This window comes from Nomascus leucogenys, chromosome 2 (genome assembly GCF_006542625.1).
Source record: "Nomascus leucogenys isolate Asia chromosome 2, Asia_NLE_v1, whole genome shotgun sequence".
Lineage (NCBI taxonomy): Eukaryota > Metazoa > Chordata > Mammalia > Primates > Hylobatidae > Nomascus > Nomascus leucogenys.
The window spans coordinates 960,066-984,405 of record NC_044382.1 but is presented as its reverse complement, the minus strand read 5'-3'; the positions used below and the strand labels follow the sequence as shown (position 1 = coordinate 984,405).

General features: G+C 41.3%; 1 protein-coding gene across 2 annotated transcripts in view; it reads left to right on the top strand.

Annotated features, from left to right (window-relative positions):
- The window catches only part of CNOT6 (CCR4-NOT transcription complex subunit 6), a 91,133-nt gene that overhangs the window by 21,061 nt on the left and 45,732 nt on the right, over positions 1-24,340 (top strand). Inside the window, exon 2 of one of the 2 annotated variants that reach the window (XM_030824179.1) lies at positions 10,231-10,344. In XM_030824179.1, the coding sequence (XP_030680039.1) occupies positions 10,233-10,344 (112 nt within the window). In that variant the 5' untranslated portion in view covers positions 10,231-10,232. Of the gene's footprint in view, positions 1-10,230; positions 10,345-22,911; positions 23,184-24,340 lie in introns of those variants that run through there. The other variant, XM_030824185.1, reaches the window with a different exon arrangement.

Sequence of the window (24,340 nt, the reverse complement as noted above, 5' to 3'; positions counted from 1 at the left end):
CTTTAAGGAGTCGTAGGTGCATCCAAAGAGGTTGGGGTAAGAGTAAACTTTTAAAGACAAAGAGGAAGTCCAAGTAAGTTGTTTTGAAACAAAGACTGTTGGTTACAAGGACTTATTGCAGTAGTTGGTGTTGGTTCATTGGTAGAGACCGCTGTGTCAGGCAATCGTGCAAGCAGGTTGTCTGGGACACTGCCATTTTGAGGAATTCCTTGCATAGTGAGGTCTCCATTTGGTTAGAGCTTGACATCAGTCACTCCATTTTGATACTGATAACTTTCGCACTAACGTCATTAACAGTGTGGTAATAAGTACTTATTTAGCAAAAGTTCATGGGTTGTATGTTTCCTTACTATTGCTCATCTGGAAAAAGTCCTTTCATCTGGCCAAGTGTTAGAATATAGAATATTTTTTAGTTCAGGTAAAATTTACATAAAATAGAATGTACATGCAGACCTTAAATGTATAATTTGACTCTTGATAAATACACATATCCATATAAACCATACACCAATTAATATATTGCATATTTCCATCACTATAGGGGCAAAATGTTCTGATTTTTATCGCCACAAATACATACAAATGGAATCTCTTGGGTCTCTAATGTTTGAGATTCATATTTGTGTGTATCAGTTAATCGATTCCTTTTTTTTTTATTGTTCAGTAGTATTTAGTGGTGTCAATATGTTAAAGTGTGGTTATCCATTTGCTTTTTTTTTTTTTTTTTTCCTGAAAAGGAATCTCGCTCTATTGCCTAGCCGGAGTACAGTGGCTCGATCTCGGCTCACCACCACAACCTCTGCCTCCTGGATTCAAGAGATTCTCCTGCCTCAGCCCCCCAAGTAGCTGGAATTACAGGCATGTGCCACCACATCCAGCTAATTTTTGTATTTTTGATAGAGACAGGGTTTCACCATGTTGGCCAGGCTGGTCTTGAACTCCTGACCTCAAGTGATCTGCCCGCCTCTGCCTGCCAACATGCTGGGATTATAGGTGTGAGCCACCGCATCCAGCCTATCCATATACTATTAATGAACATTTGGATTTTCAGTTTTTGGCAATTATGAATAAAGTTGTTATGAACGACTATATTGTCAACCTGAAATAATTGAAATGATCAGAATCCAATTTCAAAGAGTTTTTAAATAAGAGTTTTTAGGTGAGCATCTGGGAATGACTATCTGGGGAATATGGACTCCAGAGCACTGGGATCTGGGCTTCAAAGTTAAAAGTTAAGGGCCTGGGCTGGGCACGGTGGCTCACATCTGTAATCCCAGCACTTTGGGAGGCCAAGGCGGGCAGATCACCAGGTTAGGAGATCAAGACCATCCTGGCCAACATGGTGAAACCCCTTCTCTACTAAAAATACAAAAATTAGCTGGGCATGGTGGCACCTGCGTGTAGTCCCAGCTGCTCGGGAGGCTGAGGCAGGAGAATCGCTTGAACCAGGGAGTCAGAAGTTGCAGTGAGCCAAGATCACGCCACTGTACTCCAGCCTGGCGACAGAACGAGACTCCATCTCAAAAAAAAAAAAAAAAAAGAAAAAAGAAAGTTAAAGTACTGCTTATATAGGCAGGAAACAAAGATATTTGATAGGATTACAACATTTTCTCTGCAAGGTTAGCTTATGAGTTACAACAGTTTAGTTACAGATTGTTTTCTTTTCCATATAGCTTGTTTGTTTTTTCTTTCCAAGAGTGTGTTTAACATTCCATCTTTTTTTTTTTTTTTTTTGGAGTTGGAGTCTCTCTCTTTCGCCCAGGCTGGAGTGCAATGGCGCAATCTCAGCTCACTGCAACTTCCGCCTCCTGAGTTCAAGCGATTCTCTTGCCTCAGCCTCCCGAGTAACTGGTACTACAGGCGCATGCCACCACGCCAGGCTAATTTTTGTATTTTTAGTAGAGACAGGGTTTCATCGTGTTGCTGGTCACGAACTCCCGAGCTCAGACAGTCCACCCGCCTTGGCCTCCCGAAGTGCTAGGATTACAGGTATGAGACACCACACCCGGCCACATTCCATCTTCAACAATGTGGTGGTCATGAAGTCTCTGTGTGAAAGAAGAGAGAGGAAAATTAATCTGTAATGAATATCAGCAGTTAAGAGGAAGAGGAAAGACATCTTCCCTGGCACTCACTGGTTAGTCATTTACAACATTTTACAGAGCAACGTAGGTAAGAAATAAGGTAATTTATAATCAGAGAAGCAAAAGCTACAACTGCCTAGGTTACAGTTGCCTGTTTAAGTGACTCAGGTTTCATAATCACATTCTCTTAAGGCTCAAAATATTTAATAAGTTCCAACACCCTAGATTTTGAATTACTTATTTTTGCAATATACATATCTTTTGGGGTGTGTATATTTTCATTTCTTTTGGGTAAATACTCAAAGGTATATGTGCTGACTTAAAGATTGAGTAATTACCTTTTTTAAATAATTTCAAGTTTTATTTTAGATCCAAGGGGTACATGTGCAGGTTTGTTACATGGGTATATTGTGTGACATTGAGGTTTGGGACATAAATGATCCCATCACACAGGTAGTCAGTAGATTCTCAGCCCTTGCACTCCTTCCCCTCTCCTCCCTCTAATAGTCCCTAGTTTTATTGTTCCCATGTTTATGTCCACGTATACCCAGTGTTTAGCTCCCACTTATACAGTATTTGGTTTTCTTTTCCTACATTAATTCACTTAGGATAATAGCCTCTAGCTATATCCATGTTGCTGCAAAGGATATGATTGCATTCTTTTTTGGGGGCCATGTAGTATTCCATGATGTATATGTGCCACATTTTCTTTATCCAGCCCACTGTTGATGGCAGCTAGGTTGATTCCATGTTTTTGCTATTGTGAGTAGTGCTGCAGTGAATATACCAGTGCATGTACCTTTTTTATAGAAAGGTTTATTTTTCTCTGGGTATAGAACCAGTAATGGAATTGCTGGGCCAAACGGGTAGTTCTGGTTTTTTATTTATTTATTTTTATCTATCTATCTATGTATCTATCTATGTGTCTATTGAGACAGAGTTTCACTCTTATCACCCAGGCTGGAGTGCAGTGGTGTGATCCCAGCTCACTGCAAACTCCATATCCTAGGTTCAGACGATCCTCCCACCTCAGCCTCCCAAGTAGCTGGGACCACAGGTACATGCCACCATGCTGGCTAATTTTTGTATTTTTTTTGTAGAGATGGGGTTTTGCCTTGTTGCCCAAGTTGGTCTTGAGTTCTTGGCTCAGGTGATCCGCCCTCCTCGGCCCCCCAAAATGCTGGGATTATAAGTGTGAGCCACTGGGCCTGGCTTAGTTCTATTTTTAGTTCTTTGAGAAATCTCCAAACTGTTTTCCACAATGGCTAAACTAATTACATTCCAACCAACAGTGTATAAGTGTTCCCTTTTTTGGGCAGCCTCACCAGCATCTGTTAGTTTTTGTCTTTTTAGTAATAGCCATTCTGACTGGTGTGAGATGGTATCTCATTGTGGTTTTGATTTGCATTTTTCTGTTTAGTTATGTTGAACATTTTTTCATGGTTGTTGGCTGTTTGTATGTCTTGTTTTTTGAGACAGGGTCTCACTCTTGCCTAGGCTGGAGTGCAGTGGTGTTATCTCTGCTCACTGTGGCCTGGACCTCCTGGGCTCAAGTGATCCTTCTGCCTCAGCTCCCAAAGTAGGCTGAGGTGGGAGAGGGCATGGAAGCTCTGCACCCCTGCGCTGTTCCTCACCCTGTATACAACTTCATCTGTCTGTTCATCTGTATACTTTACCATATCCTTATAACGAACCAGTGAATGTGTTTGCCCGCGTTCTGTGAGCCGTTCTAACAAATTAGTCCAACTCCAGGAGGGAGTGTTGGGAACCCAGCTTTATAACCGGTCATCAGAAGTGTGGGTGATGACCTTAACTGTGTCTGAAGAAGAGAGGGGCAGTATTGTGGGACTGAGCCCATAATCTCAGTGGGATCTAGCTCCGGGTAGATACTGTCAGGATTGAATTGAGCTATAGGACACTCAGGTGGTATATGCTGGAGAATTGCTTGGTGTGTGGGGAAAAACCTTCACACATCTGGTCACAAGCGTTTGTGTTAAGTGTGAGCGTAGAGGAAAAATGGTTTTTCTTTTACAGTTGCTTCTCAGGCACCCCTGTTCTTTTCCTCTTAGATGTTCATTTTGAAGGTTGAGTAGAGATGGCCTTTCTTTTGCTTACTGGGGTGTGGGTGGGGGGTTGTGGCGTATCTGCTGGCTAGGGGCTGTTAGGATGGATGGGTTTCGGCTCTGATTTTTATTATTTTGTAACTACCAATCCTTTTCCCAGGGGCAACACTCAAATGTTTGATCGTCCCTAATTTTCACTGAACATGTTTGATTCCTAACTGAAAAATAGACCAGAGACTCTTCCCCTTTCTTAGGTTTCTCTTTTCAACAACTATTTCTTTTCACCTCTCTCCTAACCAGAGGAGGTTCAAATATATTTAAGTGCTTTAAATGTAACTTGTTCTACTTGGTCTTTATGGGTATCTTCATTCCAGTTGGTTTTCTTAACTTTTATTTCTTTTCACTTTACTTCATATTCTGCTAAGTCTCTTATAACTCCTCACTGTGATTCCTATCCCCGGCTCCCCCTAACCCCCAGCATTTCTGAAAGTGTGAAGTAGACTGGATTCCTGAAGGGTTTTTTTTCTCCCTCTAGATTCTGGCAGACATTCAAAGTTTATGGTATACGTGTAGGCCGCTCTTTAAATGTTCCTGGATAGTCTTTTCATGGTTTGTAATTCTGCTTTGCACCACCAACTTTCCCAGGATGGCCGTAGGTTTTGTATGTTTAAGCTGTTTCATAAACAAATCTGAAAGCATATCTTTCTAATAAATACAAGGAATGTTTTGTATTTCTTTAAGTGAAATAATTAAGATCATGAAAAAGTACTCTTGAGATCTGAAACAGGTAGAGATTTTTGTTTGATTGTGCCAGGATTAGTAGCAATGTCTGGCATTTAATTGGTAAGATGTTAACTAGTTAGGTGCTATATGCCTGCTGACTCTGACTCTGGCCTAGCTATTTAAAAAATAATTCTTTTGTAATTCTCCTTGAAAGTTTTCAGGTGTTTTTGGAATACTTTTATTATTTTAGGTAGTAATCTTCAGTGACATATTATACTTTTTAAAGAGCAAGAACTACTTGTTGATTTCAGAGCCTTGGGAAAGATCCTAAACTGCGTGTATTCCTATATCCTTTCCTTTACCTAGTCTTCAGTGCTATACTTTGTCGGACTCCCAGAAAAATGGATTGGGTTTTTCAGTGGGCATATGTCCAATTTGCTGTGTTTCTTTTATTCTAGCCTTTTTTTTTTTTAACTTCCTAATTCTCAATCTCAGAGATTTGGAAAATAGAGAAGCACTGAAGAGATCTTCAGTGCCTTGGGGCTTAGAATGATGAGTACCTTAAATTTTAAGACAGCCAGCCTCACAATACGAAAAACCAAGAAAGGGAATGGTTGGCTCCCTAGGTGGAAATCAAGACTGTTGTGATAGAATGACCACAGGTACAGGGCATGGTTTTCAGATTTCTTAGTCCAGTAACACTTCCTGAAGTGTGATCAAACTGAACATTGATTCACACTAAGCTTACATGAGATTGATAAATCAGACTTCTGAACTTGCATCAATAATTCAAATGATTAGTAGGACTAAAATACTAATCTCAGGTGGTCAGAGCAATTTCTTACCATTGTTAAATTCTATTTGGGAAAGCTAATGAAGATCAGATAGTTACTTTGTAAGTGGTCAGAATATTGTATCTGGTCAGAATAGTGGCATTTAGGTGATCTTAAGGGATGCTGTCATCAAGCTCTGGTAGCATAGAACAGAGCATTTTATATTTTCTAGGTTATTACTGATATATGCATGTCATTCAGAAAGAGCACTTTCCTTACCACGTTGTCCTCTAGACAGAATGAACACTTCTTTATGTTTGTTCTTTTGTATTGATTATTTTGTATCAGTCTAAAAACAGCAGTTATTATATTTCTATATTGCAGAAACTAACATATAAGACCAGTTTGTTTTATCTCACCATTTATATTCTTAAGGAGCTTTTTAGGATTACTTACTTCCTTCTGTGCTTTGACTAAACAGTCAAAACCCATTTCTATGTTTGAAAAGTAGGCCGAGTATGGTGGCTTATGCCTCTAATCTTAACACTTTGGGAGGCTGAGGCAGGCGGACTGCGTGAGCCCAGGAGTTTGAGACCAGCTTGGGCAGCATGGCGAAAACCAGTCTCTACAAAAAAATACAAAGATTAGCCTGGTGTGGTGGCGCATGCCTGTAGTCCCAACTACATGGGAGGATGACTTTTGAGCCTAGGAGGTGAAGGCTGCAGCAAGCAGAGATTGCACCATCACGCTGCAGCCTGGGTGACAAAGTGAGACCCTGTCTCGAAAAAAAAAAAAAAAAAAAAGTAGTTCTATTTCCTGTCAGCAGGGAGGCAGCATAGCGTAATTAAAGTAGCTTTAACTTTTAATCACTCATTCAAAGCCTGACTCTGCTATTTCCCAGCCTTGTAACACTGGGCAAATTGCTTAAACCATTTTGAGTTTCTGCTTTCTGGTAAAATGGAGATAATTGCAACTCTGCAGGAAGAACTAGAAAAAACTAAATCTAGAGAGATAGGAGGAAAACCAAGAAAGCCGATATCCTGGAAGCCAAGCAGTGTGTTTCTAGGAGGGGGTGATCATCTATATCAAATGCTGATCATAAGCAAAAAGAGGTCAGAGAAGTGACCATTGGAAATAAGAATATAAGATCACTGGGTTTCTTCTTTTAAAAAAAATTTAAAAAAGTATTTTTAGAGACAGGGTTGTGCTTTGTTACACAGAGTGGAGTGCGGTGGCATGATCATGGCTCACTGCAGCTTTGAACTCCTGGACTTAAGTGTTCTCCCTCCGCAGCATCTCAAAGCCATTGGGGTTATAGGCGTGAGCCATTGTGCCTGGCTACTGGGTTTCTTCTTGATAGTTTTTGGTGAAAGGTAGAAAACACTTACTAACTTGAATGGGTTTAACTGGGAGGAGGAGAGTAGAAGACAGAGAACATACACAATTCCTGAGGATTGTTTTTGCTATAGAGAGAATGAGAGAAGGGAAGTAGCTGGAACGAGAAATGAAGTTAAGACTTTTTTTTAATAGAGGAAAGAATAGCACGTATATGCGTGCTGAAGGTAAAGATCCAGGAGGGAGGCATAATGTGATGAGAGGAAAGAAGGGATTGCCAGAGTAATGTCCTTGAATAGGCAGAATGAGGGGGTGGATCGAATTGCACAAATGGCTTACCTGCTAAGGGTATAGGTGGGCATAGGTGGGCATAGGTGGGAGTTCCTAGAAAGGGCCCTTCTGGCATTCTGTTTCATTGTGAAAGTCAGGTCATCAGCTGAGAGGGAGGATGGAGGAGTAGGTGTTAGAGGTTTGAAGACAGAAGTCATCTAGGAGAAGGGGATAGACTAGGAATTTATAGTATTATTTCTGGGCAGTATACAGAGTCTGAGGAATGATTGCTGACTGGCTCACTTTAAACTTACATGGTCATAGGTTTTTCTCCAGCTATGTTTAGCTGCATGGGTATACATAGTAGGTAGACAATTGGTCAAACCCGGATTATGATTTATCCAAAAGAATAAAAGTGAGACAAGAACAAGGGCTTTGAGGGAATATGCATGGGAATGATGTTTTATTTCACCTAAATATTTTAGAATGTATCTATAATGGACAAGAATTTTTAAAAATCACTTAACAACCATAAGGTGTTTTTTTGTTTTGTTTTGTTTTGTTTGTTTTTTTTGAGACATGATTCACTGTCACCCAGGCTGGAGTGCAGGGGCACAGTCACATCTTACTGCAGCCTCAACCTCCTGGGTTCAAGCGATCCTCCCACCTCAGCCTCCTGAGTTGCTGGGACTACAGGTGTATACCACCATGCTTGGCTAATTTTTAATTTTTTTGGTAAGAGGTGGGAGCCCAGGGTGGTGCTAATCTCAAACTCCTGGGCCCAAGCCTCACGAAAGTGTCGGGTTGACAGGCATGAGCCACTGTGCCTGAATCAGAATACTTGTTTAATATTAACTAATATTTAGTCTCTCGTCAGGTTTCTCTGATTTTCAAAATTAGAAAAACCAGATTTGTTTAAGTTAGAATTAAACAAGGTCTGTACATTGCATTTGATTGCTGTGCCTCTGAAGTCATTTATTCCATATGTTTCATTTTACTCCTCTTTTTCAGACCATTGATTTGTTCAAGAAATTTGGTCTTTTGTCATCTAGAACTTATATATTCTGCATCTGGATGACTGTATTCTTGTATTATTTTTACTTTAAAACAATTTTTAATTGTGGTAAAATTCACAACACGATAGTTACTATCATAACCAAGTGTACCATTCTATAGTATTAAATATATTCACATGGTTGTGTCCTGTGGTGTTATTTTAAACATGTTTCTCTAGATCCCTTACTTTGTGTAAACTAGTATCAGATCTAGAGAGGCTTGATTTGATTCAGGTTCAGTTTTTAACTTCGTTGGTGAGGGGTCAAGGACATAGGTGGTTTATGTGTACTTCTCATAGTGTCTTATTTGGAAGCATGTAATGTCTGGTTGTCCTAATGGTTAGACTGATCGTTGGGTTTAGGTCTTGTAGCCCAAGCGTTCTCAACCCTGGTACTCGTCCATGGCCTGTTAGGAACTGGGCCGCACAGCAGGAGGTGAGTGGCAGGTGAGCAAGCATTACTGCCCAATGTCCACCCCGTCAGATCAGCAGCAGCAATAGATTCTCATAGGAGCCAAACCCTTTTGTGAACTGCGCATGCGAGGGATCTAGGCTGTGCGCTCCTTATGATGCGATCTAACTAATGCATGATGATCTGAGGTGGTACAGTTTCATCCCGAAACCACCGCACCCTCCCCAAATCCGTGGAAAATTGTCTTCCACGAAACTGGTCTGTGGTGCCAACAAAGTTGGGAACCACTGTTGTTGCCTGATCTATCCAATTAAAAATTTTCCATTGATATTTTTTTCACACTTGATGGTTTTATTAACCATTGATCGTTGCTTAGATCCATTATTTTCTTAGAGATTGTAAACTGATTATTTTCTAATAATGTAACTCTTTTTGGATTTATTAGCTAGAATTCTTTTAAAAACAGTCGATCACTTAGTTTCTGCCAGAAATGCAGGATAAATGTTTGATTCTTTTATTTTATTATTCATTTATTTATTTATTTTTTGAGACAGAGTCTTGCTCTCTTGCCCAGGCTGGAGTGCAGTGGCGCGATCTTGGCTCACTGCAACCCCGCCTCCCAGGTTCACGCCATTCTCCTGCCTCAGCCTCCTGAGTAGCTGGGACTACAGGCGCCCGCCACCATGCCTAGCTAATTTTTTTTTTTTTTTTTTTTTTTTGTATTTTTAGTAGAGACGGGGTTTCACCATGTTAGCCAGGATGGTCTCGATCTCCTGACCTCATGATCCACCCGCCTCGGCCTCCCAAAGTGCTGGGATTACAGGCGTGAGTCACGATGCCCGGCTGATTCTTTTATTTTCTAATTTTCAGGTGACTTGAGTTTTTTGATTTTTAGGTAAAATTATGAATTCATGAAGTTCATAATGACTAGTCATTCTTCTGATGTTCAGATTGTCTCATATTTGGTCAGTGGAAGCTTCTTCAAGCTGGCTTCTGTGTCCCCCACAGCTGCTGCACCCTTGTTAGCTTCACAGCTTGTTTGTATCTGTCTTGTCCTGCCCTTGAAATAATCAATTTCTGTGAGAAGCTCCTAGTTTCTTTCAGTGGGAAATGGTAGAGTTTGTAATATGGGTGTCCACTTTTAAAAGGTGTGGGTCGGGCATGCTGGCTCACTCCTGTAATCCCAGCACTTTGAGAGGCCAAGGCGGGCGGATCATGAGGTCAGGAGTTTGAGACCAGCCTGGCCAATATGGTGAAACCCCGTCTCTATTAAAAATAGAAATATGAGCCCAGCATGGTGGTGCGCACCTATAGTCCCAGCTACTTGGGAGGTTGAGGCAGAAGAATTGCTTGAAGAGGTTGGAGTGAGCCAAGATCGTGCCACTGCACTCCAGCCTGGGTGACAGAGTCAGACTTCGTCTCAAAAAAAAAAAAAAAAAAAAAAAAAAAAAAAGAGGTGTTGTGGCTTTTGTTTATTTGATTTTTTAGAATACTGATTGGTTTCTTTTCTTAACAGGCATGCCCAAAGAAAAATACGAGCCCCCTGACCCTCGGAGGATGTATACAATTATGTCTTCTGAGGAAGCAGCAAATGGAAAGAAATCCCATTGGGCAGAGCTTGAAATCAGTGGTAAGACATGGAAGCATGAATTTATGGCATGGAAATTAAGATACAGTAGTAAACTGAGTTTTCCGATGCCAATACAGGATAGAAGCAATGGTTTTATATTTTACAAATAGAATGTATTTATAAATGATTGTATTTTAGTAACTTAGAAGCAGGAAGGTTCAATGAAAAGAATATAATTTGAGTCAAAGTTCAAAAGCCGTTCATTGCATATTTTCTCAGCATCAGTGTCCTCTTACAAAATACATAAATGTAAAATAATAACAAGGATGAAATGAAAATAACACATGTGAAATGCTAGTGCCCAGTCACGTATTTGTTCTGGTATTTGATCCTCTGATACAGTAGGATTGAGCTTTTTTGCATTGTCAATGATAGATTTCTAGTGGGGTAGGAATGGCTGATCTGTATAGGTTTTGGGTAGATTTGTTTCTCCTTATTTTCTTCATTGGCTTCTGAGTCTGAGTCACTGAGGACAGCCTTATTCAGAAACATAACATCTTAGGAGTTTGAAGCAGATCTCAAATTTCCCTTCCCCTTTTAATGCAATCTGGACATACTCAAAGAAATATATGAGCCCTCAGATGTGAAGGATATCCTTTCCCCAGCATCTCTGCCAGTGGGCACACAGCCTCTTTTTAAATATTTTGAAGATGGTGAAGGGACATTACTTCTCAGGGCAACCAGTGCTAATGAAGTTTTGTGTTACTGTTGGCCTAATATGCTTCCCCTTACTTTCATTTTGTTCTGATTTTTGCCTTCTAAAATAGTACAGAACAAATTTTGTCTTCTTCGACCTGACCGCCCTTGATTTTTTAAAATTTAATGCAGCAGACGTACTGAGCATATGCTGTGTGTAAAACATTTTACCTGGCACTGGCCCACGTGCATGGAAGACATATAAAGTCCCTCTTTTTATGGAGCTTATGACATTAGGGAGTGACAGGGAGTGCACAAGTATAAATAACTAATAGACAAAACATAACAAATCTAGGTATAAAAGTGCTATATAACAGGAAGCAAAAAGGAAATAAGGATAATAGCATTCCTCCTTCGTCAGCTCAAAATTTCTGGTTAACCTATTGAGTAAACTTAAATGCCTGCCTTTGCAGCCATAGTAGAGGTTGGTACATACATGGATCTCTCCTGTTTTCCCTCTTCTGATTTCTAGAGTGCTGGACTTTATTAAGCCAAGTTCAGCTGAGTAAGTAGGTGTGGTCATGGAGAGTGGAATTTTTCTTCCTCTCACCTGTCAGATTTGGCTGTCTGTGCCAGGGGAGCCCAAAGAGAAATATGCACTCTCATTTTGTAGTTATTCTTAAAGCACAGGCAGTCACCACTCCTATTTTTCCCTTTTAATTTTTTCAGGATTGGCATTTGACTATATTTACCTCTTCTTTTTTCAGCCCTTATTAGCAGTTTTTGAAATACAACTCCTTTGCTTGTAAGGAAGTTTCCGCTATCTTACAGCGTTAGGATATGCAAGAAAGCACTCAGGTCATTGAGATACATCTCTGAGGCTAAGGAGATTGTCCTCCACCCTCTCCTCCTTCCACCACATGCTGTGAACTCCTTGGTGATTCTGAGTCACTGTTCTCTGCTTACCCTGAACTTGGGAAGAAGTTCTGTATACACATACAGGGAAAAACTCTCAAACCATGTTTTTTCTTTGCTCTCACACCACCACAGTCATCAACACAAAAGAAGACTTCTGTGACCAAAGGTGTGGGTTTCTTTTCCCACGCACCAAGCAGCAGACACCAGTTAGGTGCCCTCCAATTCAATTCCAACACTATCTTCCTGGAGGTAGCATCAGATCCCACCGTTTGTGGACTCAGTCCCCAAGACTGCCCTCTCCCCCTTCTGTCACCAGTCCCATGTTTGGGCCTCTAGAGCTTTGACCAGCTTCAAGTTGGGGTTCCCGCGACCCCCTCTTTGGGTTCAGTTCATTTGCTGGAGTGGTTCACAGAACTCAGAAACATCTACTTACGTTTACCAGTTTATTATAAAGGATATTACAAAGGATACAGATGAAAAAGGTGCACAGGGCAAGGTGTAGGGGAAAAAGTGCAGTGTCCATGCCCTCCCTGGGCACACTACCCTTCAGGAGGAACCTCTTGCATTCAGCTATCTGGAAGCTGTCTGAACCCTGTTCTTTTGGGTTTTTATGGAGGCTTCATTACATAGGCATGGTTGACAGCTGTAGAAATGTGATTATTGGACAAGCAAGGCATGTCTGCTCAGACTTTTCTTGGGCTTTCTGTGTAGCATTCCTTCCTCTAAGGTATGGGGCAGGACCCTCTCTGGAATGAGGGTCTTCTGACCCATAGTGAGATTAGAGTCCTGCCTTGGGCAGGGGAAAGAAGGATAGGAGAAGGTCATAGATCCTGTTTCCTGAGGCCTTAAGCACTCCAACACTATAACAGACTATGGGAGTTAGGAACCAGGAACCATGGATGAAAACATTTATATATATATATATATATATATATATGTATATATACCGTAATACAACATAGGAAGGAAGAGGGGAGACACCTCTAAAGTAACCTTTCTTTATTATTGTTATTATTATTATTATTTAGAGATGAGGTCTTGCTCTGTTGCCCAGGCTGGAATGCAGTGGCATGGTTATACATAGCTCACTGTATCCTTGAATTCCTGGGCTCATGCGATCCTCCCGCCTCACCCTCCTGAGTAATTGGGACTACAGACTCATGCCACCATGCCCGGCTAACATTTTAAAAATTTCCCGTAGAGATAGGGGTCTCCCTTTGTTGCCCAGGCTGGTCTTGAACTCCTGGCTTCAAGCAGTCCTCCCGCCTCAGCCTCTCAAAGTGCTGGGATTACAGGCACGAGCCACCGTGTCCAACCCAAAGTATTTGCATCTTAACAGTTAATCATCTTTACTGTTTATCCTTATGGAGGATACACTATTGGTTGAATACATTCGTAGAATGGAATCTCGTACTTCATATTAATGAATTATTATAAGGCCAAAGCCCAGGTCAAAAATTAGAACTTTTTCACTTTCCCCAGAACTGTCTCCATATGCCCCAGCCAGTCACAGCCCCCACCCTGCTCCCAAAATTAACCATTATCCTGACTTCTATAGTAGTTACTTTCTTATAGCTTTAACACCAAATTTTGTATGCAGGGAAGATTTTTGGGGGTGACAAAACTACTCCATATTTTAATTGTGGTGGTTATACAACTATGCATTTATAAAGGAATCATAAGACAGTAAGAGTGAATTTTACCATATGTAGATTATACTTTGACATTTTTAAAAGTAGAAAATTTTTTTTTTAAGATTCAAGGGAGAGTGACAAGCAACATACAGAGAAATAGACCTCTGAAGAAAATCAATGCACGTGATCAGAACAAATACTAAAAATGATAATTCAAGGCAACTTTCCTGAATTAAAAAAAAATTCAAACTACCCACTGAAAGAACACACAGTATACCTGAGAATATCAATGTAGAAAAACCAACACCAGGATATATTCTGATAAAATTACTGAGTTTAAGGAAAAAGCATATGTTTTGGGCATCTGGACAAAAAGAACAAGTGACTAATAAGAAAATTAGAGTGTCATTAGACCTGCAGCAAGGCTTTATGCCATACCAAAAAAATTTTTTTGGAGTAACATATTTAAGATACTTTAAGATTGTGTGAGCTGGCCGGGTGTGGTGGCTTACGCCTGTAATCCCAGCACTTTGGGAGGCCGAGGCGGGCGGATCACAAGGTCAGGAGATCGAGACCATCCTAGCTGACACGGTGAAACCCTGTCTCTACTAAAAATAGAAAAAATTAGCTGAGCGTGGCGGCGGGTGCCTGTAGTCCCAGCTACTTGGGAGGCTGAGGCAGGAGAATGGCGTGAACCTGAGGCAGGAGAATGGCATGAACCTGGGAGGCGGAACTTGCAGTGAGCCGAGATCGTGCCACTGCACTCCAGCCTGGGCGACAGAGCAAGACTCCATCTCAAAAAAAAAAAAAAAGATTGTGTGAGCCAAGGATCTAGAATTCAGCAAAACTGACTTTCAAATATAAAGGGCGCAATCTGTTACCAAAATACAGAAAACATAGGACATACTGTTGCTGTGGACACTTTTTAAAGAATTATCTAGAGAACAAGCTTCTAGACAGCCAAAGTGATTGACACATGAGCTAGTAGGGGGCAGTTAATATACAATGACTTGAAAAACTAAGTCCAAAATAGGAGTTTATGCAGGTTAAATGGGAAAGCTGATAGTATGTAGTGGGTACATACTCTGACGATGTAGACCGACCACAGTTGTGTAGAGGGGCGCAGGGCAGATAAATAATATGCACACAAAGTTTTATCTGCTCTCGCTAATCATATTGGTGGGATGAAGCAAATAAATAATTATTCTATCATCCCATATCCCTGAGAACCAGGACTCTTAGTATTAAAGAAGATGCAGATATAATTATAAAAGAGGGTAACTAAAAGCCCTGTTACCCTGAATTTCAATTAAAAGTTCAGTATGTCTTCATAAGATATTTTAGCTTGTATATTTGATAATTTTGTCATACATCATATAAAACTTAAATATATTCATACCTTGTATTTATAAATGCATATGGCTACATATATATGTCCTAGATCTGTCCATTGAAAACCTAGAAACAATGACTGACTCTAGTTAGAAATATCCCTAGCACCAGCTAATTTTTATTTTTCATTGAAACGAGGTCTCATCATGTTGCCCAGGCTGGTCTTGAGCTCCTGGCCTCAAGCAGTTCTCCCGCGTTAGCCTTCCAAAGTGCTGGGATTACAGACATAAGCCACCTCAGCCCAGATTGGCTTCTTTAACTTATTTATTTCATTTTTATAGATTTAGGAGGTGTAAGTACAGTTTTCTTTTTTATATTTTAACAATCTGTTTATTATTTATTTATCCCTCCATAGAACCACCACTCACACCAAGGAGATTATTTGGAGTGGGTCACCACCTGGGGCCTGGACTCTGAAATCTAAGGCTTCCTCCTCTCTCACTTTATGGCTTAGGTGGCGGCATGGTTCAGGCAAAACTGCTGTCTCCTTTTGGATACTGCAGAAGCGCGACCTAAGCATACCCATAAAGGTGGCCACACCCATCAGGGTTGATTGGCAGGCTGGAAAACAATATTCTCCCAATGAAGGCACTTTTACCTCTATAGGGGGTTGGGAATTGGTTGGTTGGAAGTGTTGTTTTTGGGACAGGGAAGAGTTATTTCCATGGAAAACTTATTTGCAGGTTACAGAGAGAAATGAGGGGAGTTTGCCTACACTGGGCCATCTGTGGGGCCCGTGGGGGCTGCTGTATATCTTTGCTACTGAAAGGGAAAGGTTGACATAGGCATTAAAGCCAAAGAGGCCCTTAGCAATTAGGCCCAGTACCCCTGCAACGATTTTGGAGTGGTTTCCTCTCTCACCGTTGTCGATAATGGAGGTGACTAGGTAGAGGATCACTGCTAGGAGGGTTTGGAAGAAATGACTCCAGGGCCAATTGATGAATGGTATTTTGGTGTGCAGATCACACATGTAGCTGACAAAATAGCAGCAAGGATCATTTCAGCCACCAACAGGGAGGAATACGCTGGTGTGGAGGCACTTGAAGTAGATCAGGATCACCAGGCACAATGTAATCTTAGCAAACCTGGAGGATTCCCTTTTGGGTGCACAAGAAGTTGGCCTCAGCAGCGGGGGTCTGAGAGGCACTCGGAATCCACCATGGCATGGGCCGGAATCCCTGGGGATGCAGAAGATGTGCTCACTTGTTCATGGGGTGGAGAACACTGCACACCCAGCCGTCTGGCCTCAGTAGCAGGGGTCCAAGAGGCACTCTGAATCCACCATGGCATGGGCTGGAGTCCCTGGGGACGCAGAAGATGTGGTCATTTGTTCATGGGGTCGAGGACACTGCACACCCAGCCATCTGGCTAGGAAGGGGGCCCCTGGGGCAGAGGGAGTCACAAGTACAGTTTTCTTACCGGATATATTGTGTAGTGGTAAAGTCTGGCCTTTTAGTGTACTCATTGCCCTAATAGTGAACATTGTACCCAAAAGGTAACTTTTTCACCTTTTTCGCCCTCCCGTGTTTTAGAGTCTTCAGTGTCTGTTTTTCCACTCTGTATATGCATGTGTACCCATTGTTTAGCTCCCACTTGTAAGTGAGAGCGTCGGTATTTGACTGTTTCTGAGTTGTTTTGCTTAGGATAATGGCCTCCAGTTCTGTCCAGGTTGCTGCACAAGATATGTTTTCATTCTTTTTTTATAGCTGAGTAGTATTCCTTGGTGTATATATACACTACATTTTCTTTATCCAATCATCCATTGTTGGACACTTAGGTTGAGGCCATATCTTTGCTATTGTGAATAGTGCTACAATACACGAGTGCAGGTTATCTTTTTGACGTGATGATTTCTTTCCCTTTGGGGATACCCAGTAGTGGGATTGCTGGATAGAATGGTAGTTGTATTTGTAGTTCTGTGGGAAATCTCCATACTGTTTTCCATGCAGGTTGTACTAATTTACATTCCCACCAACAGTGTTTAAGCGTTCCTTTTTCTTCACATCCTTGCCAACATCTGTTGTTTTTGACTTTTTAGTAGTAGCCTTTCTGAGTGGTGTAAGATGGTATTTCACTGTGGTTTTAATTTGCATCTCTCTGATGATTATTGATGTTGAGCATTTTTTTCGTATTTGTTGGCAATTTGTATGTCTTTTGAAAAATATCGTTTCATGTTCTTTGCCCATTTATTAGGGTTTTGTTTTTTGTTTTGTTTTGTTTTGTTTTTTGACAGAGTCTTGCTCTGTCGCCCAGGCTGGAGTGCAGTGGCACCATCTCGGCTCACTGCAATTGAGTGATTCTGCCTCCCACATTCACGCCATTCTCCTGCCTCAGCCTCCCGAGTAGCTGGGACTACAGGCGCCCGCCACCACACCTGGCTAATTTTTTGTATTTTTTTTAGTAGAGATGGGGTTTCACCGTGTTGGCCAGGATGGTCTCGATCTCCTGACCTCGTGATCCACCTGCCTTGGCCTCCCAAAGTGCTGGGATTGCAGGTGTGAGCCACCGCGCCTAGCCTAGGGTTGTTTTTTTCATGTTGAGGTGAGTTCCTCGTAGATTCTGTTTATTAACCCTTTGTCACATGCGTAGTTGCCAATATTTTCTCTCATTCTGTAGACTGTTAATTATCATTATTATTATTTTTGCTGTGCAGAAACTTCTTAATATAATTAAGTCCCATTTATCTATTCATTTTGAGATATCATTGTTCTGTGGCCCAGGCTGGATGGAGTAGTGTAATCTCAAACTCCTGAGCTCTAGTGATCCTCCTGCCTCAGCCTCCTGAGTAGCTGGGACTACAGGTGCACACAACCATGCCTGGCTTTTTTGTTTTGTTTTGTTTTGTTTTGTTTTGTTTTGTTTTGTTTTGTTTTGGAGACAGGATCTCACTTTGTCACCCAGGCTGTAGTGCAGTGATGCCATCTCGGCTCACTGCAGCCTCGACCTCCTGGGTTCAAGCGATCCTCCTGCCTCAGCTCCTCAAGTAGCTGGGACTACAGTGCATGCCACCATGCCCAGCTAAAGGTGAATTTTTATATTTTAATTTTTTGTAGAGACAGGGGTCTTGTGTTACCCAGCCTGGTCCCTAACTCCTGGCCTCAAGTGATCTTCCTGTCTTAACTTTACAAAACACTGGGATAACAGGCATGAGCCACTGTGCCCAGCCAGCTTCTTTAACTTAGTAATAGACATTTATGTTTTCTCTGTGTCTTTTCATGGCTTGATAGCTCATTCCTTTTTAGCACTGAGTAATATTCCATTGTCTGGATGTACCACAGTTTACCCACTCACCTACTGAAGGACATCTTGGCTGCCTCCAAGTTTTGGCAATTTTGGTAAAACTACTATAAACATCTGTGTGCAGTTCTTTATGTGGACATAAATTTTCAGCTCCTTTGGGTAAATACCAAGGAGGCATGATTGCTGGATTATATGGGAACAGTGTGTTTAGTTTTGCCAAAAAGTACCAAACTGTATTCTAAAGTGGCTGTATCATTTTGCCCTCCTACCAGCACATCCTTTTCAGGATTTGGTGGTGTTAGTGTTTTGGATTTTTTGCCATCCTGATAGGTGTGTAGCAGTATCTCGTTGTTTTAATTTGTGGTTCTCTAATGACATATATATTGGCCATCCTTTCATATGCTTTTTTGCCATGGGTGTATCTGCTTTGGTTAGGTGTCTGTTCAAATCTTTTGCCCATTTTTAAATTGGGTTGTTTTCCTATTGTTCAGTTTTCAGAGTTTTTTTTTTTTAAACTTATTTTTTAAAAAATGCGGATGTGTGTTTTGCAAAAATATCTCCCAGTCTGTGGGTCGTCTTACTGTTTTGACAGTGTCTTTCACAGGGCAGAAATGCTGAATTTAAATGGGACTTTGATTGGGATTCTGTTTAGTCTATATATCAAATTAGGAAGAACATCTTGACAGTATTATGTCTTCATATCTGTGAACATGGAATATGTCCATTTATTTAGTTCTTTGATTTCTTCAGAATTTTGTAGTTTTCCTCATACATAGTTTGTAAATATTTTGTTAGATTTATTCCTATTTCTCTTTTTTTTTTTTTTTTGGTGTAAATGGTGTATTTTTAATTCTGAATTCCATTTGTTCATTGCTGGTATATAAGAAAGTGACTAACTTCAGATCTTTTAAGTATTCACTTATTTGTGATTTAAATAAGTTTTAAGGCTGGATGCAGTGTCTCACACCAGTCCCAGCACTTTGGGAGGCCAGTGTGGGTGGATTATACAGTAGACCAGCCTGGGCAACGTGGTGGAACATCATCTTTTTTTTTTTTTTTTTTTTTTTTTTTTTTTTTTTTTTGAGACAGAGTCTCGCTCTGTCACCCAGGCTGGAGGGCAGTGGCTGGATCTCCACACATTGTAAGCTCCACCTCCCGGGTTCACGCCATTCTCCTGCCTCAGCCTCACAAGTAGCTGGGACTACAGGTGCCCGCCACAACTCCCAGCTAATTTTTTGTATTTTTTTAGTAGAGACGAGTTTCACTTTGTTAGCCAGGATGGTCTTGATCTCCTGACCTGGTGATCTGCCTGCCTGGGCCTCCCAAAGTGCTGGGATTACAGATGTGAGCCACCGCACCTGGCCAGAACATCATCTTTATTAAAAAATACAAGAATTAATGTAATTAATTCTCATTTAATCCCTTCTTAGGCCAGGCGCGGTGGCTCACGCCTGTAATCCCAGCACTTTGGGAGACTAAGGGAGACAGATTCCCTGAGCTCAGGAGTTTGAGACCAGCCTGGGCAACACAGTGAAACCCCGTCTCTACTAAAATACAGAAAACATTTGCCAGGCATAGTGGCGTGCTCCTGTAGTCCTAGCTAGTCAGGAGGCCTAGGCAGGAGAATTGCTTGAACCTGGGAGGTTGCAGTAAGCCAAGATTACACCAGCCTGGGCCACAGAGCAAGACTCTGTCTCAAAAAAAAAAAAAAAAAAAAAAAAAAAAAAATATATATATATATATATACACACACACACACACACGAAAATTAGCCAGGTGTGGTAGTGTGCAACTGTGGTCCCAGCTACTCAGGAGGCTGAGGTGGGAGGATTACTTTACTTTAGCCCAGGAAGTGGAGGTTACAGTGAGCTGAGATCGCACCACTGTACTCCAGCCTGGGGGACAGAGCGAGACCCTATCTCAAAAGAAAAAAAAATTGTCTGGGTACGGTGGCTCACGCCTGTAATCCCAACACTTTGGGAGGCCAAGGCAGGCAGATCACGAGGTCAAGAGATGGAGACCATTCTGGCCAACATGGTGAAACCCCGTCTGTACTAAAAATACAAAAATGAGCTGGGTGTGGTGGCGCATGCCTGTAGTCCCTGCTACTCGGGAATGCTGAGGCAGGAGAATTTCTTGAAGCCGGGAGGCAGTGGTTGCAGTGAGCTGAGATCATGGCACTGTACTCTAGCCTAGCGACAGAGCGAGACTCTATCTCAAAAAATAAAAACCAAAAAACAAAAAAAAACCAGGCAGGAGGATTACTTGGACTCAGGCGTTTGAAAGCACCAGGGCAAGATGGCAAGGCCCCAGAATGAGACCCTATCTCTTTACAAAAAGAAAAAAAAAATACTGCATTTCCTCCTCTTTAAAAGTATTTTTTTTGTAGTTATTCATTATTAGGCTCCTTGTAGTTTAGTTTTCCTTTACTGAGCTTTTCTAAATTTTTTGTTCTTTTCTTGCTTCTATCATTTTTTAAATATCTTTCACTTTGTTTTGAAATACTAGGTAATAGTTTTTTGGGCATGTTTGGAGTATGCTTTTATAGGAACTTCTTAAAATAATTTTTATGGGATTTGACTTCAGTACTTTTTTCTGTTCTTTCTTTCTTTTTTTTTTTTTGAGACAGCGTCTCGCTCTGTCACCCAGGCTGGAGTGCAGTGGTGCGATCTCAGCTCACTGCAAGCTCTGCCTCCCGGGTTCACGCCATTCTCCTGCCTCAGCCTCCCGAGTAGCTGAGACTACAGGCGCCCGCCACCACGCCCGGCTAATTTTTTGTATTTTTAGTAGAGACGGGGTTTCACCGTGTTAGCCAGGATGGTCTCGATCTCCTGACCTCGTGATCCACCCACCTCAGCCTCCCAAAGTGCTGGGATTACAGGCATGAGCCACCGCACCCGGCCTGTTCATTTTCATTTGAATTCAGTTTTTCTAAACTTAGAAGATGTGACTCAGGGTAGTTGTACTAATGTCTGTGCTCCCTTTTCTGTAGTTTTCAGAGTGTTCACAACTGTGGGAACTTGCTTTCTGAGACTTTCTGGTTCTATTCCCCTCTCTCATTTTTATCTTTTTCCTTCATGTTTTTTATTCCTATCCTACTAATTTTAATTCCATTTTTGGAGTTTTTTCTCAGTGTGGGGCCTTGGCTGGTCAGTTCCGAGAGTCCCTGGGGCAGAGACTGTTGTACTCTTCCATTTTAGACTTACCGTGGACACTTTGTACTCACTTGTTACTCATTGGGACTATATCCCCCCTTGGTTGTAGTGATGTTCTGAAATTGGTGCTTTCCAGTGTATACCAGTGGGTTTCCCTCTTTTTAGTTCCATTAAACACATTTACATTTAATGCAGTTATTGATATGATTAGGGTCAAATAAGTAATATTGTACCATTTCACTACCAAAGTCTTACAACAATATGCAGGCAGTCTCTGACTTACAATGGTTCGCCTTTTGATAGTATGAAGGTGTCGTGCATTCAGTAGAGACCGTAATTGGAGTGCCCATACGACCATTCCATTTTTCACTTTCACTACAGTATTCAGTCATTACATGAGATATTCAACACTTGATTGAAAATAGGCTTAGTGTTAGATGATTTTGCCCAAATGTAGGCTACTGTAAATATTCTGAGCACATTTAAGGTAGGTTAGGTTGAGTTATGATGTTTGGTAGGTTAAGTATATTAAATACATTTTTGACATTTTAAACTTACGATGTTTTTATTGGGCCCTAACCCCATTGTAAGTTGAGGCACACCTGTATTTCTGTTTCTCTTCTCCTGGCCTCTATGCTGTTGTAGTCATATATGTTATTTCTACATATGGTGTAAGTCTCAAAATACATTGTTATTTTACTTTAAACACCCAAGTAATAGGAAAATTCGTCAGTATTTTTCCATATACTTAGCATTTCCAATGTTTTTCATTTCTTTCTAGTGCAAGTTTCTGTAATTTTCCTTCTGACAAAAAGACTTGTAATGGGGTCTGCCAGTGATTTTTTGTTTGTTTTTATTTATTTTTTGTGTTTTAGGTTTTATGTCTGGAAAAGCCTTTCTGTTGACCTATTTTTGAAAGAGGTTTTTGCTGAGCATAGAAATCTAGATTGACAGTTCATATCTTTCAGTACTTTATTTTCTTTCTTCTTTTTAAATTAAATTAAGAATTTTTTTTTTTTTTTTAAGATGGAATCTCACTTTCTTGTCCAGGCTGGAGTGCAGTGGTGCAATCTCAGCTCACTGCAACCTCCACCTCCCTGGTTGAAGTGATTCTCCTGCCTCAGCCTCCTTAGAAGCTGGGATTACAGGTGCGCACCACCACATCCGGCTAATTTTTTTATTTTTAGTAGACACGGGGTTTCACCACGTTGGCCAGGCTGATCTCGAACTCCTGACCTCGAGGTCCGCCTGCCACGGCCTCCCGAAGTGCTGGGATTACAGGCATGAACCACCACGACTGGCCAAGAAAAATTTTTTTTTTTTTTGAGACAGAGTTTTGCTCTGTTGCCCAGGCTAGAGTGCAGTGGCGCAGTCTCAGCTCACTGCAAGTTCCGCCTCCCAGATTCACAGCATTCTCCTGCCTCAGCCTCCTGAGTAGCTGGGACTAACAGGCACCTGCCATCACGCCCGGCTAATTTTTTGTATTTTTAGTAGAGACGGGGTTTCACCTTGTTAGCCAAGGATGGTCTCGATATCCTGACCTCATGATCCACCCTCCTCGGCCTCTCAAAGTGCTGGGATTATAGGCGTGAGCCACCGCACCTGGCCAGAGAAAGTTTTTTTGGTTTATTTATTTATTTATTTTTTTGTGATGGAGTCTTGCTATGTCGCCCAGGCTGGAGTGTAGTGGCACGATCCGGCCAGAGAAATTTTTTAACAGACGGGGTCTCCCTCTGTTGCCCAGGCAACAGTGCCCTGGCTGTTTACAGGCACTATTGTGATACACCGCAGCCTCAAACTCCTGGCCTCAAGCAATCTTCCTGCCTTCCTAGTAGCTGTGACCATTTGGAAGGCGTACATCATGGTGAGTTCTTCCGTGTTGCTCTGTGGCCTTCCGACGTGCATTGTTTCTGAGGAAAGGTCATTCTTACCCTTGTTTCTTTTATGTATGCCTGTTTTCTGTGGCTGCTTTAAGAGTCTCTCGTCATTACTCGTTTTAAGCAGTGTGATAATGTGTCTTCATGTAGTTTTCTTCTGTTCTTTCATTTCTCTTTTGCTGCTTAGGTTTTGCTGAGGTTTTGCTGAGCTCATTGGCTCTGGGTTTCTGGTTTCAGCTACCAATTTTTTTTTTTTTTTTTTTTTTTGAGACGGAGTCTTGCTCTGTCACCCAGGCTGGAGTGCAGTGGCGTGATCTCGGCTCACTGCAAGCTCCGCCTCCCGGGTTCACGCCATTCTCCTGCCTCAGCCTCCCGAGTAGCTGGGACTACAGGCGCCTGCCACCACGCCTGGCTAATTTTTTGTACTTTCAATAGAGACGGGATTTCACCGTGTTAGCCAGGATGGTCTCGATATCCTGACCTCATGATCCACCCGCCTCGGCCTCTCAAAGTGCTGAGATTACAGGCATGAGCCACTGTGCCTGGCCTAGGCTACCATTTTTTCAAATAATTTTTTCTGCCTTCCTGCCTCCCCGTCCTTGGGGAGTACAGTTGCCTGTATTTTAGGCTACTTGAAGTTGTCTTTTATCTAACTAATGCTATGCTTAATTTATTCTTTATTTTCTTTTTTAAAAAATATTTTAGGCAGTTTTTATTGCCATTTCTTCAATTTTACTAATATTTTTATTTGCAGTATCTAATCTGCCATTAATTCCATCTAGAGTAATAGTATAGTTTTCATCACAAGCTGAGCCATAGATGTTTTTTATATCATTCATGCCATTACTGAACATTTTCCCTACTTTTTTGAGTGTATTTAATACAGGTACGTTTTAATGCCCTTATCTACTGATTCTGTCATCTTTTTCATTTCTGGGTTGGTTTTAATTTATTTCTGTCTTCCACTTTGTGTGCCTGGTAATTTTTGATTGGACAAAGTACACTGTGCATTTTACCTTCTTTGGTGGCCAGTTATTTTTGTATGCCTGGAAGTACTCTTGAGCTTTCTTCTGAGATACGGTTAAACTATTTGGAAACAGTTTGATTCACTTAAAGTTTACTTTAATACTTTCCCGAATACTCT